At 42.5% G+C, this 25,090-nt stretch overlaps 1 protein-coding gene across 1 annotated transcript in view; it reads right to left on the bottom strand.

Moving 5' to 3' along the window:
• The window catches only part of EXOG (exo/endonuclease G), a 39,781-nt gene extending 15,105 nt beyond the window's left edge, over window positions 1–24,676 (bottom strand). Inside the window, exons 1-5 of the mRNA XM_060782621.2 lie at window positions 24,471–24,676; window positions 14,807–14,956; window positions 13,319–13,458; window positions 12,821–12,897; window positions 6,758–6,872 (exon numbers count right to left, since the gene is read on the bottom strand). Of these exons, the coding sequence (XP_060638604.2) occupies window positions 6,758–6,872; window positions 12,821–12,897; window positions 13,319–13,458; window positions 14,807–14,956; window positions 24,471–24,645 (657 nt within the window). The 5' untranslated portion in view covers window positions 24,646–24,676. The remainder of the gene's footprint in view (window positions 1–6,757; window positions 6,873–12,820; window positions 12,898–13,318; window positions 13,459–14,806; window positions 14,957–24,470) is intronic.
• Between the last annotated feature and the right edge of the window lie 414 nt (window positions 24,677–25,090).

The raw sequence follows: 25,090 nt of genomic DNA, 5'->3' as shown, positions 1-25,090 counted from the left end.
TCTGGGGACCCAAAGGTTGAGAACCGCTGGTCTAATACCACTCTGGATGATCTTAGAGTCCCTTTGTTTTGAAGGGAATCACAGAGTTGGAAGAGACTTCATGGGCCATCTAATCTAACCCTATTCTGCCAAGAAGCAGGAGACTGGGATGGAAGAACAATTTCAACAGAAAAGAGGAAACCATGAAAATGAACAAAATCTTGCTACCAGTATTAAAAAACTCCAAAATTACAACAGCACAACAACAGAGAGGAAACAAACGAGGACATCAATCACCTCTCAACAAAAGTTTGCTCCAGGCACTGTCAGGCCATTATATGCTAATCAAGGTGGTCAGTTGAAACATTCACACCTAGCTCCAGCAGACAAGAGTTCTTTGTCCCACCCTGGTCATTCCACAGATATATAAACCCTTTTTCCTAGTTCCAACAGACCCCACTACCTCTGAGGATGCTTGCCATAGATGCAGGAAAAACATCAGGAGAGAATACCTCTAGACTATGGCCATATAGCCCGAAAAACCCTACAACAACCTTGTTGTTTGCCTTTTGTCCTCCATCTTGTGTGTGAGTGTGCCTGAGGCAAAATCTGCCTATTGTCCCTCCATTGTTTGTCATAATTTGGGGCAGTTGGTTATAATCGGTGGCACTTGGTGGGATATCCCAGGTTGCTGGGTCGTATCTTCACTATAAAAATACTTTTGGTATTGCTTGCATATGTATTCTTTCACAATATGATATATCATACACTGATTTTGTTTAAATGTGTCTAAATATAAGTTGCTTATACTGAAAAAATAAAAGCCTAATTTTATTCTCCTATGTAAGAATAAATCAAACCAATTCCAAAAGACTGGATTCACCAATCGGATGGAGTGTGCCCAAATGAGCAAACTCTAAATCTTTTCCAAAAGTTTAAGCCCTCCCTTACAAGAGTTCAAAGTGTAAGTTGGGTATTTGATCGTCCTCCAAATGAGCAAACTTTGGGGTTTCATGTTAGCAGCTTGTAATCCCCATCATCCATATGCCTTTCACCTTTCGGAAACAAAGTGAATTAACTAATTCAACATCATTAACACAGAAGGCAAACATAGTTGAGTATCTGTAATTGAATAACTGGGCAGATATTAATTAATATGTGTGCTTAATCAACTAATTCACACACCGTTTAGATTCTGTCCTTACAGTAGGAAAAACCTCTCCTTACTATAAGGGGCAGTTTAGTAACAAAATACCCCCTTTCCCCAAAGTTTCATTTTTTACATAGTTATAAAGCTATTGAGTCCAGAGGAAGAAGAACAGGTCAGATTCATAATAAATGAAATGATTTAATGGAATCAGGAAGCCATTTTTGCTAGGAATCCTGTTATACAAAGTCACTTTCATCATGTGAGAGTTTTTCTTATATCAGGAAATTCACATCAAGCACTTTGAAAGCCTAAACCTATTTTAATTAACTAGCTGTCCCCTGCCACACATTGCTGTGGCACAGTCTGGTGATCTAGAAAATAAAATAATGAAAAAGTGTTGGTTTCTAATATATGTAATTTCTTTACACTTGTGGGTAAACAATATTTCTTATTGTTTCTTTGTCGGTGTTGATATAGAGATTGTCTGGTCTGCCTATTCTGGAACATGCAACATAGAATTGTCCTTCTTTAGGGGTCCCTTTCAAATCTATGATACTATATCTGTTATATAATATATGTGTGCGTGGGTAAACAGTATTTCTTCTTTCTTGTCAGTGTTGACATAGAGATTGTCTGGTTTGCCTACTCTGGAATATGCAACATATAATTGTCCTTCTTTAGGGGTCCCTTTCAAATCTATGATACTATATCTGTTGTATACACATATGTGTGCGTGAATCATACATATCTATCTATATCTATGGCTGGATGGCTCTTTATCAGGAGGGCTTTGATTATGTTTTCTTGCCCTAGTGAAGGGAGTTGGACTGGATGGCCTTAAGGCAGCATTTCTCGACTTGGTCAGGACCCCTGGGGGGGTCACGAGGGGGTGTCAAAAGGGTCGCCAAAGACCACCAGAAAACACAGTATTTTCTGTTGGTCATGGGGGTTCTGTGTGGGAAGTTTGCCCGAATTCTGTCGTTCGTGGGGTTCAGAATGCTCCTTGATGAACTGGGATTTATAGGTGAACTATAAATCCCAGTAACTACAGTTCCCAAATGTCACAGTCTATTTTCCCCCAAACTCCATCTGTGTTCATATTTGGGCATATGGAGTATTCGTGCCAAGTTTGGCCTAGATTCTTCATTGCTTGAGTCCACAGCGATCTCTGCATGTAGGTGAACTACAACTCCAAAACTCAGAAGGGTCACCAAAGACCACCAGAAAACACAGTATTTTCTGTTGATCATGAGGGTACTGTGTGGGAAGTTTGCCCCAATTCTGTCGTTGGTGGGGTTCAGAATGCTCCTTGATTGTAGATGAACTATAAATCCCAGTAACCACAGCCAGGCCTGTAGCAAGGGGGTGGTTTTAGGGGTTCAAACCCCCCCGAAATGTTTCAGATTTTTTTTAAAAACCTGGTTTACTCATGAATTTTAACTGGTTAACCAAATCCCCATGCTAAGTCTATGAGATGCAAAAAATTAAGAGTCCCTCCAGAACTGCAAGCACTATCTCAAGCAAATATTGACAATTTATTCACACTGTCATTACTTGCAGCAATAGCCGATGTAGCGAAGCAACCAAGTTGGGGGTGTGTGTGTTGAATACTCTCATTAAGGAGGCCAGACTTGGTGGAGGTGGTTGACAGGGGCAGAGCTGCAGGCTATTGAAGGCTGCTCTGCCCCCTGCTGTGCTCTTGGCTTCAGCGTGAGCTAGGAGGCAGGTTTCAACCCCCCCCCTCCGAAATTTTCAACCCTCCCCGAAATTTTCAACCCCCCCCCCTGAAATTGTCAACCCTCCCCGAAATTTTTTCTGGCTACGGCCCTGACCACAGCTTCCAAATGTCAAAGTCTATTTTCCTCAAACTCCATCTGTGTTCATATTTGAGCATATGGAGTATTCGTGCCAAGTTTGGTCCAGATCCATCATTGTTTGAGTCCACAGTGTTCTCTGGATGGAGGTGAACTACAACTCCAAAACTCAAGGTCAATGCCCACCAAACCCTTCTAATGTTTTCTGTTGGTCATGGGAGTCCTGTGTGCCAAGTTGGAGTTCAGAATGCTCTTTGATTGTAGGTGAACTATAAATCCCAGCAACTACAACTCCCAAATGACAAAATCATAATTTTTGAGTGATGGGTCACTCCTTGTGTTGTGAGATGTTTTGTTGTCAAATTTAGTGTGATTTCGTTCATTGGTTCTTTTGTTTTTAAGGTACTCATTACGCACAGAGCATTTATATATATATAGAAGATAGAAGATAGGGATGCATTCAAAAATATGGCTAATAAATCAGCTTGTGGTGCTTTTTCCATATCAAAAGAAAATATAGGTATCAGCCTTCAGGCTTATACCCTAGTGTTTAGTGACAGATGTACGCTGCAAACTGAGTGTATATCACTCTCCAAATAAGTCCCACTGAGTTTTCCCATGTGAGTAGAGGCGCAACACATGGTTAGCTAGAAGCAGATTCATGGCTACCCATGTAACTATTTTAGCACTGAAACTCCCTGAAACAAGTTGTTTTCACTGAAGTATAAAACAAATATAAGAGGGGGAAAAATCCAGATTGTGGCAGATTGAGGAGGGAGAAAGTTCTAAATTATGCATTTAATCCAATCTCAGCTTGAGTAAAGCGTAGGAGGAAAAGTGATTGTAAAAGGATACATTTAGAAGCAAAAATCTGCTAGCAGACAAAAAGAAAACACTAAACCGACGCTCTCTGGAGAGCAGCAATGCATAAAACAAGATGCTGTCATACTGATTTGCTCTAGTAGGAGATGGAAAACCTGTTTCTGTCTCTTCAGTGACACAGAACAGATTCTTCCTGTTGGCATTCTTTCTTCTTCTTTTTTTAAGAAACATTTCCAGACATATATTTATATTCTGCAACTGTTGCAAATACCAAGTGTGGTCATCAGTAGGCTTGTGCATTTCGGCTAAACTTCAATCCGTTTCTGCTGGCCAGATACCGATAAAACACCATATCCGTTTTCACGAGCCTCCCGAAAAAGGGTGAGTAGCCAGATAAGACTTTTTTGGTCCACACCCGAAAAATACGGCTAGATCCGGCCCACTGGGAGCAATGGGGAACTTACAACCTGGGACCCTTTCCTTTCTTCCCTTCAAGGAAGCCTCTGTTTTAGCAACAGGGTTACAGAAGAACTCAATTCAGTCCATTATGGGGGAGGGGGGTTCCCCAGACTCCCCCTCCCGTCATTTTAGGCATTGTTTGTCCTTATATCCTTCATTGAGACTTGAATTAAAAGTATCAGGGTTAAGATACCTCTCTTTCTGCGATCTTTTCCCTTCTGTCTGTAGAGGAGCCCAGTTTTAATGCTTTATTAAAGCTGCTTCTTTCTACTCTAGAGGAGATAGGCACTGCAGGAGCTACATGCGTGCAAGCTCTCCCTGCACGCAGCTTTCCAAGGCATTTTAAGGAGGCTTCCCACTTCCCAGGGAAGGAAGAATGATCAGCCTTGAGCTATCTCCCTGGGCTTCCTTTAAAAAGCCCTCTATTTTCTCTTGATTTGCACTGCAGGCCCACCTGGAGTAGAAGCTTCCCCCCTCTCACACCTTTCTGCTTCCTTAAAGCTGTTTTCCACTTTCTACTCTAGAGGAGACAGGCGCTGCAGGAGCTACATGCGTGCAAACTCTCTCTCCCTGCACGCAGCTTTCCAAGGCATTTTAAGGAGGCTTCCCACTTCCCAGGGAAGGAAGAATGATTGGCCTTGAGCTATCTCCCGGGGCTTCCTTTAAAAAGCCCTCTATTTTCTCTTGATTTGCATGCAGGCCCACCTGGAGTAGAAACTTCCCCCCTCTCACACCTTTCTGCTTCCTGAAAGATGTTTTCCACTTTCTGCTCTAGAGTTGACAAGCGCTGCAGGAGCTACATGCATGCAAGCTCTCTCTCCCTGCACGCAACTTTCCAAAGCATTTTAAGGAGGCTTCCCACTTCCCAGGGAAGGAAGAATGATCGGCCTTGAGCTATCTCCCTAGGCTTCCTTTAAAAAGCCCTCTATTTTCTCTTGATTTGCACTGCAGGCCCACCTGGAGTAGAAACTTCCCCCCTTTCACACCTTTCTGCTTCCTGAAAGATGTTTTCCACTTTCTACTCTAGAGGAGACAGGCGCTGCAGGAGCTACATGCATGCAAGCTCTCTCTCCCTGCACGCAGCTTTCCAAAGCATTTTAAGGAGGCTTCCTACTTCCCAGGGAAGGAAGAATGATCGGCCTTGAGCTATTTCCCTGGTCTTCCTTTAAAAAGCCCTCTATTTTCTCTTGATTTGCACCGCAGGTCCACCTGGAGTAGAAGCTTCCCCCCTCTCACACCTTTCTGCTTCCTTAAAGCTGTTTTCCACTTTCTACTCTAGAGGAGACAAGCGCTGCAGGAGCTACATGCGTGCAAACTCTCTCTCCCTGCACGCAGCTTTCCAAGGCATTTTAAGGAGGCTTCCCACTTCCCAGGGAAGGAAGAATGATTGGCCTTGAGCTATCTCCCGGGGCTTCCTTTAAAAAGCCCTCTATTTTCTCTTGATTTGCACTGCAGGCCCGCCTGGAGTAGAAACTTCCCCCCTCTCACACCTTTCTGCTTCCTGAAAGATGTTTTCCACTTTCTGCTCTAGAGTTGACAAGCGCTGCAGGAGCTACATGCATGCAAGCTCTCTCTCCCTGCACGCAACTTTCCAAAGCATTTTAAGGAGGCTTCCCACTTCCCAGGGCCTTGAGCTATCTCCCTAGGCTTCCTTTAAAAAGCCCTCTATTTTCTCTTGATTTGCACTGCAGGCCCACCTGGAGTAGAAACTTCCCCCCTCTCAGACCAGGACCGCCTTCCACCTGGAAACTGGTGTTCTCACTGTGGGAGAACATGCACATCAAGAATAGGGCTCCACAGCCACCTACAAACCCACCGTGAAGACACCAGACCTGGAGGATCATCATCCTCAGGCTACAAGAGATCACCTAAGTGAAGTAAGTAAGTAACCCAGAAGGAAGCCGCGGAGGAGAGTGGTTGGCTCGTCCTTTAAACCCTTGAGCTATCTCCCTAGGCTTCCTTTAAAAAGCCCTCTATTTTCTCTTGATTTGCACTGCAGGCCCACCTGGAGTAGAAACTTCCCCCCTCTCAGACCAGGACCGCCTTCCACCTGGAAACTGGTCATTGCTTCTCCTCAAAATACATGACTGAGGCCACTGGACTCCTTCACGTATGAAATCCCACATTGGTATCTAGCAGGCGAGGACTGCATAGAAGGAAAACATTCTTCAGCTGTAAAGACACGTTGATTCCTGAAAATCATATTCTCTTCATGCACACAATATGGCATTCAGTACTAATAAGCCAACATGGTGTAGTAGTGTAAGCATTGGATTAGGACTTTGGAGAATGGGGTTCAGGCCCCTGCTTGGGCAAATCACATTCTCTCAGCTTCTGAGTAAGGCAAAGGCAAGCTCCCTCTAAACAAATATTGCTAAGGAAACCCTGCCTTAGGGACACTATAACTTATAAATGACTTGAAGGCAAACAGCCACATGAGAGTAAGTGTTAGAGTAAAGAAAGGCCCAATCAAACTGAAAAGAACTTGTCCTCTCAGTGTTATGGGTAGTTTTACACAGTGCCGTCTGCTTACCTGATAAGTAACTCTTTTCTTCCCATCGCCTTCCATCTGAGGCAATGTCAAAGGTCCCGAAACGATCCAAATGTCTTCAAACCTTTCCGTCAGTTCTCGGCAATACATTTCTATTCTATAAATATACCAAGCAGACTGTGTAAACAGATGGGAAGCTGAAATTGGGAGTTCGCTCTAACGATGTCTACAACAAAGGGAAGCAAGTGGAAAAGAGTGCAACATTTTCCTTGTATATGAAATCAAGCATAAGGAGTACACGTATGCCAGAAATCTGGGAAGTGGAAGTAGTAATTTTTCAACTACGTGGAACTTTAGCTCTGCAGCAATCACAGGTTGGTATTCTGGCTCTTTTTCTACTGTTTCTAACATTTTTTCTCATCAGTAGGTAAAATCCACCCATTTCCATTTGCTGGCAGGCATCTTCTCATATGTTTTCATATTTGTTCCACAAGTATTTGTGAAAGGATTGTACCAACAAAACCCAACTTCCAGCTAAATTTGTTTCAAATGCTTTTCACCTGTAAGCATCATAAATCAAAACAAAACCATTTCTAGAGCAAATGCATGAGAAATCCAATCTTAAAAGAACAAATCCCAGTGAGACAAAGTATTTGTGCACGAATATAGTTTCTAGATCCTGGAAAATCATGCTACCCCTTCATTCTGCCTTGGTCAGACCATACCTGGAATCGCACTGTGTCCAATTTTGGGTATTGCAATTGAGGGGAGATGTTGACAAGCTGGAAGGTGTCCAGAGGAGGATTAAAATGATAAAGGGTCTGGAGAACAAACCCTATGAGGAGTGGCTTAAAGAGCTGGGCATGTTTAGCCTGCAGAAGAAAAGGCGGAGAGGAGACATGAGGAGGCCATAGATAAATATGTGAGGGGAAGTCATAAGGAGGAGGGAGCAAACTTTTTTCTGCTGCCCTGGAGACTAGGACTTTAGCTTTAAGCTACAGGAAAGGAGATTCCACCTGAACATTAGGAACTTCCTAAGCTGTTCAGCAGTGGAACTCTCTGCCCCAGAGTGTGGTGAAGATTCCTTCATTGGAGGCTTTATAAAAGAGGCTGGATGGCCATCTGTCGGGGGTGGGGGTGTCTTAGAATGCGATTTTCCTGCTTCTTGGCAGAATAGGGTTGGATTGGATGGCCAACAAAATCTCTTCCAACCCTATGACTCTCTTCAAAACTTCTAAGATCATCCAGAGTGGTATTACACCAGTGGTTCTCACGTGGTCTCTTCATAGAATCATGAAGTCATAGGGCCTTTCTCATAGGTACCATATACAAGATTGTAGAATCATTGAGTTGGAAGAGACCTCATGGGCCATCCAGTCCAACCCTCTGCCAAGAAGTAGGAAATTCGCATTCAAAGCACCCCCAACAGATGGCCATCCAACCCCTGTTTAAAAGCCTCCTCAGAAGGAGCCTCCACCACACTCTGAGGCAGAGAGTTCCACTGCTGAACAGCTCTCACAGTCAGGAAGTTCTTCCTCATGTTCAGATGGAATCTGCTTCTCTGTAGTTTGAAGCCATTGCTCCACATCTTAGTCTCCAGGGCAGCAGAAAACAAGCTTGCTCCCTCCTCCCTATGACTTCCCCTCATATAATGTATACATGGCCATCATGTCTCCTCCATTTCGTATCTTTGCATTTCTTCTAACTCAATGATTCTATGACTCTAAGGTCAATATCCAGTATAGACCTTCTACTGGCAGATAATGGAGTACAAATGAGGAAAGTGATGGTCTTCCTTCCCAGGGATTTTGAAAGCCACAACCAAATGTGTGTTTGTTTATTTTTTAAATATACATTCTTTTTGCCAGTATGGAATCCAAGCTTCAAAGGGCTGGAGAACCCACCTGGAGCTAGTTTTCAGAAGGCTCCAAAGACTGCAGGAGGAAGAGGAGTGAACAGAATTTTGCTGTGCTGTGATGAGGCGCCAGACATGCTGGACTTTGGCCCAAATCACATTGTAATGGAATCATTGCAGGACTCCAGGCATATGAAACAATACCGAAATATTCATTTTCCTCCCAGCATGACTATTCTGAAATGGTAGCTATCTTAGTCTGCCGGAGCACAGAGTCTTATAATACCTTGAAGCGTGTGCCAAATATATAGCTTTCAAGGTGCCACAAAATTCTGTGTCTACCTCAAAGACAGCACTGAGCTCAAAGGACAGATGGTAAAATGAATACATTTGAGTGGGTTGTTGTAGGTTTTTTCGGGCTATATGGCCATGTTCTAGAGGCATTCTCTCCTGACGTTTCGCCTGCATTTATGGCAAGCATCCTCAGAGGTAGTGAGGTCTGTTGGAACTAGGAAAAAGGGTTTATATATCTGTGGAATGACCAGGATGGGACAAAGGACTCTTGTCTGCTGGAGCTAGATGTGAATGTTTTAACTGACCACCTTGATTAGCATTTGATGGCCTGGCAGTGCTTGGGGCAATTCCGAATAGATTACTGCAATGCACTCTACGTGGGGCTGCCTTTGAAGACTGTTCGGAAACTTCAATTAGTCCAGCGGGCGGCAGCTAGACTACTCACCGGAGCATCATACAGGGAGCATACCACGCCTCTGTTATGTCAGCTCCACTGGCTGCCGATCCAATCCCGAGCACAATTCAAAGTGCTGGTTTTGACCTACAAAACCCTATATGGTTCCGGCCCAGCGTATCTGTCCAAACGCATCTCCTTCTATGTCCCGCCTGGGGAGGCCCTGCTTTCAGCCCCATCTCTATCACAAGTGAGGTTGGTGAGGACAAGGAGCAGGGCCTTCTCGGTGGTGGCCCCTCACCTGTGGAACTCACTCCCCGGGGAAATCAGGTCATCGACATCCCTCCTTTCTTTTAGAAGGAAATTAAAAACATGGATTTGGAACCAGGCCTTCGGGTAATCTGGCGGATAGACAAAGGACAAGCGACGACTAGAATTGATGGATTGGACAATGTGGAATTGAATTTACTTACTCTGAGCTGATAAACGTTGAGCACTAGATTGGTTTTAGGGGCTGTGATGCATAATGGATTGTTTTAATTGTTTTAATTACTGTTTATATATGTTTTATTTTTACCTTGTTGTTGTGCTGGCATCGAATTGTGCCTTTTTGTAAGCCGCCCTGAGTCCCCCCTCGGGGGTTGAGAAGGGCGGGGTAGAAGTGCGAGAAACAAATAAAAATAAATAAATAATATTTTGTTGAGAGGTGATTAGATGTCCCAGATTGTTTCCTCTCTGTTGTTTTGCTGTTGTAATTTTAGAGTTTTTTAATACTGGTAGCCAGATTTTGTTCATTTTCCTTTGAGCATTTCACCAAATAATCACTTGCTGATTTATTCAGAATTGCGAGCTCTGCTTTACATTTCCCACTTTCTTTAATTGCTTTTTGGTTGTGTTATTGTTTGGGGAAGATTCTTTGTTTGCATATGGCAGAAGCACTGAAGAAGCCAGCTCTTTCTTGCAGCTTCCAAATGCTAGCAGACAGCACTTTGTTTGTATCCTGTCACTTGATGTACACATGGCTTTGTTTTCTCTTTGATGAAAAGAGTCAATTCATCCAAGTGGCAGGCACGAACGTTTCACGAACTCATCCACATTAACTGAAACTGTCACCATACTGTTCTCCCCACTTGAAGCAAGCTAATTCTATTTCTTCGGTCATCTGTGTGTAATGAATTGAGTTTCATTCCATTTCATTGGATTTCTCGTCTTTAAATGATTATGAACTGTAAGCCCTCAGGAAGGAAGAAACTATAAGTCTCAATAAATAAATATTTGAACCCTGGAATAAGGGCTGAGCATGAATGCAACTTGCCCTTGGCTGCATTTTCTCACTGCATACACAGGCCATAGGTGATAATCAGGAACAGTGAAAGAACTATGAGAATACAAAGGTACTCAACTATTTATTGGATATAGTAGGCATCACTGACACCTGGTGAGATGAGCCTCATGATCAGAGTGTAGTAATAGAAAAGTATAGCCTATATACGTCAAGGATCTTGGAAGTCATGTTGAAGGCATCAGGGTAAAAGCAGAGGGAAACTATGGGGTTGTTATATGGGGACATGAGAGAAGCCTCCCACAAGGATGATAAAACATCAAAACATCCGGGCGTCCCCTGGGAAATTTCCTTACAGACGGCCAATTCTCTCACACCAGAAGCAACTTGCAGTTTCTCAAAATCAAAAGTAGATTGTGCCCAATTAAAATACCTCAAACGAATTGCTACTCTTCAAAACAACCATCTCTCATGAGGAAATGAGTAACCATCAACAATGGAAATCCAGCCTAGAAAATGCCCTACTCATCTTCCTGAATTGAATTCTGCCCTAGACATGAATAAGAGGCAACTAAGGGACTGGCTATTTTGGACTGATTCAAGAAGAACCCTGCAATCAACCAGGAACTCGATATTTTTCCCATGGCTCCCCATTTTGAAAACTGAACACTTCCAAGCCAGATATCTGATTCAAGCAAAAGCGACCTTCCTTAAGAATTGTCTTCACTGAGCTGCAATTTCAAGTAATTGCACCTAACCATCTAACCGCAGTGTTAGATGGTCGCTACCACAATGTGCCATGGTAAAACAGACTATATATTTGCAGTCAGGTAGAATACATTGTGCCTTACAGAATCAAAGAGTTGGAAGAGACCTCATGGGCCATCCAGTCCAACCCCCTGCCAAGAAGCAGGAAAATTGCATTCAAAGCACCGTCGACAGATGGCCATCCAGCCTCTGTTTAAAAGCCTCCAAAGAAGGAGCCTCCACCACACTCCGTGGCAGAGAGCTCCACTGCTGAATAGCTCTCACAGTTAGGAAGTTCTTCCTAATGTTCAGATGGAATCTCCTTTCTTGTAGTTTGAAGCCATTGTTCCACATCCTAGTCTCCAGGGCAGTAGAAAACAAGCTCCCTCCCTCCTCCCTGTGGCTTCCTCTCACATATTTATACATGGCCATCATCATGTCTCCTCTCAGCTTTCTCTCCTTCAGGCTAAACATGCCCAGCTCTTTAAGCCGCTCCTCATAGGGCTTGTTCTCCAGACCCTTGATCTTTTGAGTTGCCCTCCTCTGGACACATTCCAGCTTGTCAACATCTCCCTTCAATTGTGGTGCCCAGAATCGGACTCAGTATTCCAGGTGTGGTCTAACCAAAGCGGAATAGAGGGGTAGCATGACTTCGCTAGATCTAGACACTATGCTCCTATTGATGCAGGCCAAAATCCCATTGGCTTTTTTTGCCACCACATCACATTGTTGGCTCATGTTTAACTTATTTTCCACAAGGACTCCAGGATCTTTTTCACACGTACTGCTCTCGAGCCAGGTGTCCCCATTCTGCATCTTTGCATTTCGTTTTTTTCTGGCTAAGTGGAGTATCTTGCATTTGTCTCAGTTGAACTTCATTTTGTTAGTTCAGCTAACAAAATGTCTTCTGGAGTATTGGCTATCCTTCCCAATTTGGTGTTGTCTGCAAACTTGATGATCATACCTGTTCAACATCATTAATAAAGATGTTGAACAGGATCAGGCCCAGGACGAAGGAGCCCCCAGTGGCGCAGTGGGTTAAAGCCCTGTGCCGGCAGGACTGAAGACTGACAGGTCGCAAGTTCAAATCCAGGGAGAGGCGGATGAGCTCTCTCTATCAGCTCCAGCTCCTCATGCGGGGACATGAGAGAAGCCTCCCACAAGGATGATAAAACATCAAAATCATCCGGGTGTCCCCTGGGCAACATCCTTGCAGACAGCCAATTCTCTCACAACAGGAGCGACTTGCAGTTTCTCAGGTCACTCCTGACACGACAAAATAAAAAAGGCCCAGGGCAGAACCCTGCGGCACTCCGCTCATCACTTCTTATTTGTTAGTCTGTGTTTGGGAGGAACAGGACTGTTGTAACGATCTGCAAGAGAACTATTCTAAACTTATTTATTGTTTTCAAATGCTTCATCTTCTTTTTACAAAAATCTTTCCAGGATAGGTTGAAGCCTGTTCGTAATGTTTATAGATCCACCACAAAACTGCATTTTACACCATATATGGTTAATTTAGCAGCAACTTACCTATTCCAGAATCCAGCATTATTCTCATAGTTCTGAGGCACAATATTGGACAGATAGAAGGTCTCTGCCATGGCTTGCTATAGAAGAAAAATAATTGTAATTGAATTGTGGGTGAATGCCAACAACACTTACTTAGGTCCATTAGGCAGAATAAAGTGGTCAAATATTAATGTGTTCCTCCTTTAAGCTACCAGCAACCCACAAGGGCATTTATAGGCAGAACAATGCCCTGTCATCACTCGGTTATATGGTGCATGGCATTTCAAGACCAGGCTCTTCAAATTCAGTATACCTTTCAAAGTATAGTAATCATTCCTTTTCATCCCCTTCACTATGAGCTAGTTAGAAAAGCTGAGAAGTTTGACCAGGTTCACAGAGTAAATAGAAAGCCCCCAGATAGATTCAGGAATTATCTGCCATTTTTTCTAACTGCTGGAAAGGCCTCTTCTCTTAAAAATATATTTTTAAAAAACCCCAAAAGTTATGAAGCAGTCCTACTGGTGAGTATTTGTTGTCTCCTGCTGGTGCCATATGGCCTCGCGACCAGCCACTTCCAAGGTAGTCTTCATTCACGGCACTGAACATTGGCGAGATGTCAGGATCTGGTCTAAATTTGCAGTGTTTTCTGTCTGCATTGCCTGAGGAACAAGATAACAATCCAGTGACTAAAATATAATATGATGTAATATATACATACAGTGGGGGCCCCTGGTGGCGCAGCAGGTTAAACTGCTGAGCTGCTGAACTACCTGACCGAAAGGTTGGCGGTTCAAATCCGGGGAGTGGGGTGAGCTCCCACTGTTAGCCCCAGCTTCTGCCAACCTAACAATTTTTAAAGATGCAAATGTGAGTAGATAATAGGTAAGGCAACAATGCTCCATACAGTCATGCTGGCCACATTACCTTGGAGGTGTCTACGGACAATGCTGGCTCTTCGGGCATAGTTGGAGGGTAAACCTGCATTAAACTCTGCATTGCAGAATAGAGTGTTCTATGTACAGGGGAGCTAGCACCTAGAAAGCATTTATGGTGTTGAGTAATGCAAGATCAAGGTCAACATCTGCCCTTGCGCTGTGCTACTCTGCTGCTGAGTACGCATGCCCAGTGTGGAACACATCTCACCACACTAAAACAGTGGATGTGGCTCTTAATGAGACATGCCGCATTATCACAGGGTGTCTGCGCCCTACACCACTGGAGAAATTACACTGCTTAGCTGGTATTGCACCACCTGACATCCACCGGGAAGTAGCAGCCAATAGTGAAAGGACCAAGGCAGAGACATCTCCACCTCATCCCCTGTTTGGGTATCAGCCAGCACGTCAACAACTTGAATCTAGAAATAGTTTTCTAAGATCTACAGAGACACTCGCTGGAACACCTCAGCAAGCGAAAGTCCAAAAGTGGCAGGCTCAAACCCAGAACCTCAACCAATGGCTGATACCAAATGAGAGACTCCCTCCTGGGCACACAGAGGACTGGGCGACCTGGAAGGCACTGAACAGACTGCGCTCTGGCACCACGAGCTGCAGAGCCAACCTCAAGAAATGGGGCTACAAAGTGGAATCCTCGACATGCGAGTGTGGAGAAGAGCAAACCTCTGACCACCTGTTGCAATGCAACCTGAGCCCTGCCACATGCACAATGGAGGACCTTCTTACAGCAACACCAGAAGCACTCCAAGTGGCCAGATACTGGTCAAAGGACATTTAACCAACTACCAAACTCACAAGTTTTGTATTTTGTCTGTTTGTTTGCTTTGTTCTGTTAGAAATGTAATATAATTGACTGGTTGCTCTGACACGACAAATAAATAAATGAGGTCAACATGGCTCCCATCACCTGGTAAACACTGGGAGAAGACAAGGGCAAGGTTAAGGAGTCCTGCCCTCTTTTGCACCTGTCTGCCCTAAATAGGTCTACCACTGTCAACCTGCAAATAAATTAATCACAATAGTGTCACGGATGCATGCAAAGTTTACTTACCCAAGGTCTTATGCTTGGAAACATGTTCAATCACCCATCTAGGTATCCGTTTGGCCTGATCATAAGACAGTGCATGATTGGTGTAATATCTGACCTGAGTTCCAGCATTAGGAAATCCATATTTTTCTAGCACAGGCTCTATCAGGGGTTCTAAGAGAGAAACATAGACGAGGAGAAATTCACCCAAAGAGATGATGGAAATTATATCACATCTGTGAGAAACAGAATAAATTTTATAAGTCAGTGGTTCTCAACCTTCCTAATGCAGTTCCTCATGTTGTGGTGACCCCCAACCATAACCCTAACATTATGAATCGCCATGTAAATAATGATCTGCAGGATGTACTTTCATTCACTGGAGCAAATTTGGCACAAATACCCGGTATGCCCAAATTTGAATACTGGTGGGGTTGGCGGGGGGATTTGGGAGTTGTAGCTGCTGGGATTTACAGCTAACCTGCAAACAAAGAGCATTCTGAACCCCACCAACAATGGAATTGAACCAAAGTTGGCACACAGAACTCCCATGAAAAACAGAAAATAGTGGAAGAGTTTGGTGGCCATTGACCTTGAGTTTGGGAGTTGTAGTTCGCCTACATGCAGAGAGCACTGTGGGCACAAATAATGATGGATCTGGACCAAACTTGGCACGGATACTCAATATGCCCAAATGTGAAAACTGATGGGGTTTGGGGAAAATAGACTGACATTTGGGAGTTGTACCTGCTGGGATTTATAGTTCACCTACAATCAAGGAGCGTTCTGAACCCCACCAATGATAGAATTGGGCCAAAGTTCCCACACAGAAACCCCATGACCATCAGAAAATACTGTGTTTTCTGATGGTCTTTGGCGACCCCTCTGACACACGTTCGCGACCCCCCCAGGGGTCCCGACCCCCAGGTTGAGAAACACTGTTATAAGTGATAGCCTTATTATTGACAGAGTGTTTTTAAAATTAAGCAGTGTAGCTTCAAGCGTATAGAGCTGTGCCTTTAGTGTTATGTGGCTTGCAGGGATTGAGTAGCTCTTGCTTTCCCTATCATCAAAATACAGAGATGGAAAGGAGTCAAGTTGCTGAATTTCTACTTGTTGTTATGAGGCTGTACACCTCTAAGTACAAGAAACAGAAAGAAAACAACAAACAACTGCCTTTGCAATTTGTTTTTGGGCATAATTCCAATTGGCAGAGATTACCTTCAAAGCTCAGAACTGCTTTAGCACAGAATACAATGAAGGACCATCTCCTCGTGTACCACCCAGCCCACTCCCTAAGAACCTTTATTGTAAAAATAATAACCAAAAATGGCTGGTCAGGAGGGTTTTCAAAGTACAATTCACAACTTTGGCTCATGTTCAGCCCTCTGGTTTTTGCTACCTGCTTATGTTTGATGCTGATGCCAAGCATCCTTCCCGGTTCAGCTAAACTGTCCCTGCCTTTTAATATAATAATAATAATAATAATAATAATAATAATAATAATAATAATCCTTTATTTATACCCCGCTACCATCTCCTGCAGGACTCGGTGCGGCTTACAAGAGGCCGAGTCCCAAAATACATCAGAACAAAAAACACAACCACAACAATACAATACAACAATAAATAACTCATAGCAAAGCAAAAACAATAACAAAATATCACGACGCAATTTAAAAACCTGGCTGGGCCAAATGTAAAGATTGAAAAAAAAATTTTTTTTTAATGCTGGGCATGACCAGGTGAAAAGGATGGATATTTTGGGGGGTAAGTGGGTGTGCAGACAATTCTAACTCTCTCGTAAAGTGCATTTGGGATTCCTTAATCCCATATTGCTTGGGATTCCTTAATCTGGGAAGGCACACTGGAACATCCATGTGTTCAAATTCCTTCTGAAGACTGCCAATGTTGGGGCATGCCTGATGTCCTTGGGGAGGAAGTTCCAGAGTCGTGGGGCCACCACCGAGAAGACCCTGTCCCTCGTTCCCACCAATCGTGCTTGCGATGCAGGTGGGATCGTGAGCAGGGCCTCTCCAGATGAATGAAGAGATTGTGTGGGTTCGTATACGGAAATGCGGTCACGCAGGTAGGTGGGTCCCAAACCATTTAGGGCTTTGTACGTAAGCACCTGCACCTTGAATTGGGCCCGGAAAATGAACGGCAGCCAGTGGAGCTCCTTAAACAGGAGGGTTGACTTCTCCCTGTAAGGAGCATCCATTAACAACCTGGCCACCGCCCGTTGAACCAACTGAAATTTCCGTTTTCAAGGGCAGCCCCACATAGAGTGCATTACAGTAGTCCAATCTGGAGGTGACTAAGGCATGGACCACCCTGGCCAGATCCGCCTTCACGAGGTACGGTCACAGTTGGCGCACAAGTCTCAATTGTGCAAAGGCCCTCCCGGCCACTGCCGACGCCTGAGCTTCAAGCGAAAGTGATGAGTCCAGGAGGACACCCAAACTGCGGACCTGTGACTTCAGGGGGAGTGCAACCCCATCCAGCACAGGTTGCCACTGGATTATATGGCAGTGCAGATGGGGCCTCAATGCTCACCCAAAATCAGAGCATCTGAAAGAGGTTGAACAGAACCCACTTCACATCACATAGCATTTAAAACATTCACTGTTTCGAATGTAAAAAAACAGTCAATTTACTGTGCGCGGTAACCTTTCGCCCACCACTTCAGATTGATTTTTTTATGATAACAGTATTACAGATACACTTAAGCCACCATAAAATGAAGAAATATTTCATTGCTAGCAATTAACTACTGGTGTGAGCGAGCCAGAGAAAACCACTTTCTCAACACAGCGCTGATAGATTTTCATTGATTGCAGGGGGAAAGTAGGCGGGTGCTATTTTTAATTCAGTTTATATTTAACAATTTATGAGCAAACTATAGGTTGCTTTGTTTGAGTTTTGTGCCATGGGAAAATCATTGTTCATGCCTTTTCAACGTTTTACTATTATTTTGCAAACAAAGACATTTTAACAGTAATGGTTACTAACACAAATACTTTAAAGAAAAACCTATTTAATTCTTTGTGTTAAATCATTTCAAGATGTTTTGGATTAGGGTTAGGATACCTCACATGGTCCTGATGTATCACATTAAGGCAAGCTGCACTAAATTATATATGTGCACGCGAATATACATATATATACACACACCTCCCATAGTTTTGAAGTATTTGTGTGGGTGTGTATACATATATTTCAATATATAATTTAATAGTAATTGCTGCTGAAATAGTCATTACTATACTTTGCATGAAGTATGTGTGTGTCGGAACTCAGATGCCTTAAAGAGCCAGACACAAGAATGTAATCAAAACAACAGTTTATTAAGTCAAAGTAAACAAGACTCAGAGACACTTACTTCAGTGCCTCTGATCGAAACTCAAAGTTTGCAGCAATTTGCAGCTTGAAAAACGGACTTAGAAAATAAACCGGATTAAACTGGCAAAAAAAAATCCAGATTAAACAAGAGTTCTAGCACAATTGACCAAAAACACACAGTTCAAAGATAAAGCCCAAACAAAAAGCCGTGAAGAGAAGCCGTCATCCAAAAGCAGTCGAAGAAGTCCAATGGAAGATACCAGAGTCCAGAAGGCAGCATTGTCGTCAGAAACAGTCCGAGGTCAAGGAGAGGAGAAATCCGCACTTACGAGAATCCAAGCCGGTCAGTACACGAAGAACACAGCAACCTGCAGTTCCAGGACCCAAGCCCAACAAGAGAAGTGGCAGCGACAGGACCCAAGGCACATAACCAACACTTTGCCTACTGCAAAGTTCCAAACTTTCAGTGCCTTCATTTATCCTACAACTCATCATCCATTGATGAGTTGCCCTCCACCCCATCCTCATAGGTGTCAGCTGGCTTAGCTTCTACAGCTGAACACCAACGCCCATCCCTCCAACTTTTCCACCTTTTATCAAGACTTAGATCACCCCACGATTCCATGGTATCATCAGCTTGCCAATCTCCTCCAGAAAATCCCTCAAAGGTGTCACTGGACGTGGGCTGCGTACACACATTCCTGATCTCCTGAACTTGTGTCCAGTCTAGTTCCTCTTCATCCTCACTACTCCCAGACCCATTACTTCCAGTAAAGCCCATGAAATCCTCTTCCCCAGTGGGAGCAGTAAATATGTCCCGGATCCTCTTTCTTTGATGCTCCTCGTCTGACTCTTGCTCCCGAGTAGTCCTCTTAAAACCTCTACTCCCATCTCCTTCCTACTCCTCCTCACTCATTTCTGTGCCGTCCGCCCAGACGATATAAAAAATAAAACTGTGACGAGCTTCTCTCTATGCCTGAGCGAACTGCAGGTGTCTATATTGAGAAGCTTGAGATACTCAGCAACTGAGACTATTACTGGTTTAAACATCAAAATAGGATATTTATTTATTCAAAGTCCTTGGGGACTTGGCACAGTTCATCCCAGTTGCAAACAGTCAATAGATGAAACTACAAAAATATTATTTCCTTTCTTTAGTTACAGAGGTAACCCTTTCTCCAGATGGCAGATAAGATTCTGGAATCTTAACACCCTAACCTCAAGCTGTTGTGGTTTAGAAAAAGCAGGTTTTTCCCTATCTATAACTTAAGGTTTCTTCTGGAGACAAAGCAGTCATGACTCTCTCTCTCTCTATAACTATATAACTCAATCTTCTCAACTAAGCTTATCTATCTATAATATCTCAAAACAGCTCAAAACACAATATACTATCTATATTATCTCAATATAGCTTACTCAGTTTAGTCAGTTTAGTTTTTGCAATGGTTCTCCTAGAACTAACTGCTTAGCCATCAGCACGCCTGAAATCCTTCCTCAAACAGAAAAGGCAGGGGAGAATCTAAAATGGGGATCTTTCCCTACGAGAAAAGGCGGTCCCTAAACTCAAAGAGCTGCTCTCTAAGCCAATAGTTGCAAAGAGGCCTGTAGACTCTGATACTATTAACCTTGCAAAGATGCAGCAGCCCTGGGAGAAAATGCAAGAGGAAGCAACCTCAAGCAACTATAAAGTGAGGCAAATCAGGCTCCTGGGAGACGGAACAATTTCACTGCCAGAGAAACCTGTGGGTGACATAAGTATCTCCTGGAGTCTCTTCCTTTGCTGCTCTTCATCTAACACCTGGGCACCTCGTTTCCCTCCTCTACTACTCCACCTATCAGTTGTAACGTTGCCAGCAGACTCTACTACAACAGTGTGTTTGCTTTTGTATATGTGTATGTATGTTTGTGTGTGTGTGTATATATAATGTACATATGTATAAGGTATATACATATGTACATTATAGATAATTACATCAGAGTTTTACTAAAGAGTCTAGGACAGTGATTCTAAAATTTCAAACACACACCACTCACATAACCACAATGAAACATGGAACAGCTTAGATGATGCTACTGGAAAATGAGATTAACAGGAAGACATTGGTCATTATATGTTTTAATGGTTTTTGTATGGTCTTTATAATGTTGTTTAAATGTTTTAATTGTATATGTTATGTATTGTTATGGCATCAAATTGCTGCCAATTTGTAAGCCGCCTTAAGTCACCTTCAGGCTTGAGAAAGGCGGGATCAAAATATTGTAAATAAATAAATGGATAAATAAATTTTGCTTGAGATCACAGTGTGAATAGAAATATTTTGCTCTACAAATGAAAGTGTAATTATTATTATTTTTAATGTCACACACACACACATCTCAAGGTCCTGAAGTGCCACATTAATGCAATATATACTTTTGCAGCAGGTCTACCCCGTCAACTTTAAACCATGAATTTTAAATTTACTTTTTATTCTTTGTGCCATGTATTTTAAATATATGTATTATATAATGATGTGTTTTAATAATGTTATTTTATTGTATTTTATTTATGGTGATATGTCTTAACTGTGCATTAGAGGCAGTTAACACATTATTATTATTATTATTATTATTATTATTTCATGCACAACAAGATTAATACACAGCAAACAAGATCACTATGCTGTCTTTTGTATTCGATCACATATTGGACACTTCCCAAGTGTCTAAACTGTGCGATGTATCAGTGAATAATGTGTGCAGATCCCAGTAGGGTGGCCTTTTGCAGCTGACAGATGGTAATTTTGTCAGTACTGATTGTTTCTAAGCACAGGCCAAGGTTTTTAGGCACTGCACCCAGTGTGCCGATCACCACTGGGACCCCCTTGACTGGCTTGTGCCAGAGTCTTTGAAGTTCAATCTTTAAATCCTCATATCGTGTCAGCTTTTCCAGTTGCTTGTCATGAATTCTGCTGTTGCCTGGGATTGCAACACTGACAATCCATACTTTGTTTTTTCCACGTTCATAAGGTTAGGAGTCTTATGCTCCAAAACTTTTGTCTGAATTTGGAAGTCCTAGAGTAGTTTGACATGTTCATTTTCCATAACTTTTTCAGGCTTGTGATCCCACCAGTTCTTTGTCGCAGGCAGATGGTATTTGTGGCAAAAGTTCCAATGAATCATCTGAGCAACGGTGTTATGCCTCTGCTTGTAGTCTGTTTGTGCAATCTTCCTGCAGCAGCTGAGGATGTGATCTACTGTTTCATCTGCTTCCTTGCAGAGTCTACACTTGGAATCTGTCATCGACTTTTCAATTCTGGCTTTGATGACATTGATTCTAATTGCTTGTTCTTGTTATTATTATTACTTTGTACAAAAAACTGAATGTGTGTTGTTGTTATAATTATTATTATTCTATTTACTTATACCCCACAAATTTATTTATTTCCCCTGAAGAGGACTCAAAACAGCTTAACATAAAAGCATTAGCACACAATCTAAAAATATACAAAATTGAATTATATATAAACTGTATTAAAAATTCCCAGTTAAAAACAATTCAAACATATTCAGTGCATATTCAAAGTATTTTCTTTATGTCTTATGTTAATAGCAATTGCTGTTGAAATAATATGTGTTGCATTAAAATGTTATCACAGGCCCCTTCCACACAGCTGAATAAAATCCCACATTATCTGCTTTGAACTGGGATATATATGGCAATGTGGACTCTGACAAACCAGTTCAAAGCAGCTATTGTGGGATTATCTGCCTTGATATTCTGGATTATATGGCTGCGTGGAAGGGCCCTTGGGTCCATTGAAAGTGTGTGTATATGCATGTTTTTGTTTATATATAAATATACATGTAGTCCCTTCTTCACTGCCATATAATCCAGATTATCAAAACAGATAATCCGCATTATCTGCTTTGAACTGGATTACATGAGTCTACACTGCCAGATAATCCAGTTCAAAGCAGACAATCTGGATTGTATACAGCTGAGTAGATAGGGCATTTGAACTGGATTATCTGGCAATGTAAACCAATATAATCCAGTTCAAAGCAGGTAATCCAGATTATCAAAACAGATAATATAAATTATCTGCTTTGAACTGGATTATATGAGTCTACACTGCCAGATAATACAGTTCAAAGCAGACAATCTGGATTGTATACAGCTGAGTAGAATGGGCATTTGAACTGGATTATCTGGCAATGTAGACCCATATAATCCAGTTCAAAGCAGATAATGCGGATTATCTGATTTGATAATCTGGATTATACAGCAGTGAAGGAGCCTAAATCATATAGGGGGAGAATTCAGGTCTTCAGAAATGGTATGGTCATACTGAAAAATTATATAATTTATATATAAAATTATATATATGAATTATTGCTGAAAAACTGTTAATTATTATGAATCATTAATAAATTAATATAAAGTATTAATTTATTAAAGTATTATAAAGTATTTATTTATTAATAAATTAATATAAACCCATATACATTATTAAATATATAAATAAATATGTGAAACAAGATACTTTGATTTGGAGAGAGAATCAAATCAAATCCTAAATCTCCTCCTTTTTCTCAGAGCCATTCATTGCCACTGCTATGGCAACGCCGAATTGAATGCTGGTTGTTGTTCATTCGTTCAGTCGTCTCCGACTCTTCGTGACCTCATGGACCAGCCCACGCCAGAGCTCCCTGTCGGCCGTCACCACCCCCAGCTCCTTCAAGGTCAGTCCAGTCACTTCAAGAATGCCATTCATCCATCTTGCCCTTGGTTGGCCCCTCTTCCTTTTACCTTCCACTTTCCCCAGCATAATTGTCTTCTCTAGGCTTTCCTGTCTCCTCATGATGTGGCCAAAGGACTTCAACTTTGTCTCTAGTATCCTTCCCTCCAGTGAGCAGCCGGGCTTTATTTCCTGGAGGATGGACTGGTTGGATCTTCTCGCAGTCCAAGGCACTCTCAGCACTTTCCTCCAACACCAGAGCTCAAAAGCATCTCTCTTCCTTCGCTCAGCCTTCCCTAAGGTCCAGCTCTCACATCCGTAGGTGACTACAGAGAATACCATGGCTTTGACTAGGCAATGGATCTTTGTTGCCAGTCTGATGTCTCTACTCTTTACTATTTTATCGAGACTGGACATTGCTCTCCTCCCAAGAAGTAAGCGTCTTCTGATTTCCTGGCCACAGTCTGCATCTGCAGTAATCTTTGCACCTAGAAATACAAAGTCTGTCACGGCCTCCACATTTTCTCCCTCTATTTTCCAGTTGTCAATCATTCTTGTTGCCATAATCTTGGTTTTTTTGACGTTTAGCTGCAACCCGGCTTTTGCGCTTTCTTCTTTCGCCTTGATTAGAAGGCTCCTCAGCTCCTCCTCGCTTTCGGCCATCAGAGTGGTGTCATCTGCATATCTGAGGTTGTTAATGTTTCTTCCAGCAATTTTCACCCCAGCTTTGCATTCATCCAGCCCCACACATCCTCGCATGATGTGTTCTGCATACAAGTTAAAAAGGTTGGGTGAGAGGATGCAGCCTTGCCGTACGCCTTTCCCAATCTTGAACCCATCTGTGGTTCCATGGTCAGTTCTGACTGTTGCTACTTGGTCCTTGTACAGATTCCTCAGGAGAGAGACAAGGTGGCTTGGGATGCCCATCCCACTAAGAACTTGCCACAATTTATTATGATCCACACAGTCAAATACTTCAGACCAGAAGTGATCCATATTTCATATTTTATCATGTTTTGGGACATTTGCATATACATAATGAGGTATCATGGTGATAGGACTCAAGTTTTATATGCATAGCCTGAAGGAAGTTTTATACATAATATTGCTAATGATTTTGTGCACAAAACAAAGTTTGTCTGCACTGAGCCATCGGAAAGTTTCACTATTTCTTATCCAAGGAATAAATTATAAATTATATAAATTATATAATTATATATATATATATATATATATATATATATATAATTATATAAATTATTGCTGAAAAATATTAATTATTATGAATCATTAATAAATAAATTAATATAAATCCTAATACATTATTAAATATATAAATAAATATGTGAAACAGGATACTTTGATTTGGAGAGGGAATCAAATCAAATGCTAAATCTCCTTTTTCTCAGAGCCATTCCTAGCCACTGCTATGAAAACGCCGAATTGAATGCTGGTACATGTAGTTTAAGGAAGGGCGTTTAGAATCCTCAGATAGGGGACTCTACAGCGTTGCTAAACTACAATACCCAGAATGCAGTTGTTTGAAGGGTAAAAAGGGAAGAGCGATGAAGAGAAGGGGAAGAACGCTCTTTCGTCCACTGCGCATGCGCAATTTATTTGCTTACCGTCTCTCAGCAATGGCGGCGGCTGGGAAGGTTTTTCTGCCAGAGAGGCGCTCGGGGAAGGTTTGGGCCTCTTCCTGAGGAAGTAAATGGCGGCCAGGCTTGAGGTGGCTGCCCCGCAAAGGAAGCCGCCTAGGAAGCGGCTCCGGGCGAAGCGGGAGCCCCACAAGTTCGCCATATCCAGCTTCTCTGAAGGGAAAGGAAAGGAGGAGGAGAGAGAGAGAGAGAGAGAAAGGGAAGAGCAAGCCCCGCCCCCCAGCCCTTTCCCGCCTAATTATATGTATGTCCTGTTCAACATCTTTATTAATGACTTAGATGAAGGGCTAGAAGGCAGGATCATCAAGTTTGCAGACGACACCAAATTGGGAGGGAGAGCCAAGACTCCAGAGGACAGGAGCAGGATTCAAAATGATCTTGACAGATTAGAGAGATGATTGGCCAAAACTAACAAAATGAAGTTCAACAGTGACAAATGCAAGATACTCCACTTTGGCAGAAAAAATGAAATGCAAAGATACAGAATGGGGGACAATGCCTGGCTCGAGAGCAGTACGTGTGAAAAAGATCTTGGAGTCCTCCTGGACAACAAGTTAAACATGAGCCAACAATGTGATGTGGCGGCA

Source organism: Anolis sagrei, chromosome 6 (genome assembly GCF_037176765.1).
Source record: "Anolis sagrei isolate rAnoSag1 chromosome 6, rAnoSag1.mat, whole genome shotgun sequence".
NCBI lineage: Eukaryota > Metazoa > Chordata > Lepidosauria > Squamata > Dactyloidae > Anolis > Anolis sagrei.
Note: the sequence above shows the minus strand (reverse complement) of the source record. Positions and strands in the feature narration are given on the sequence as shown.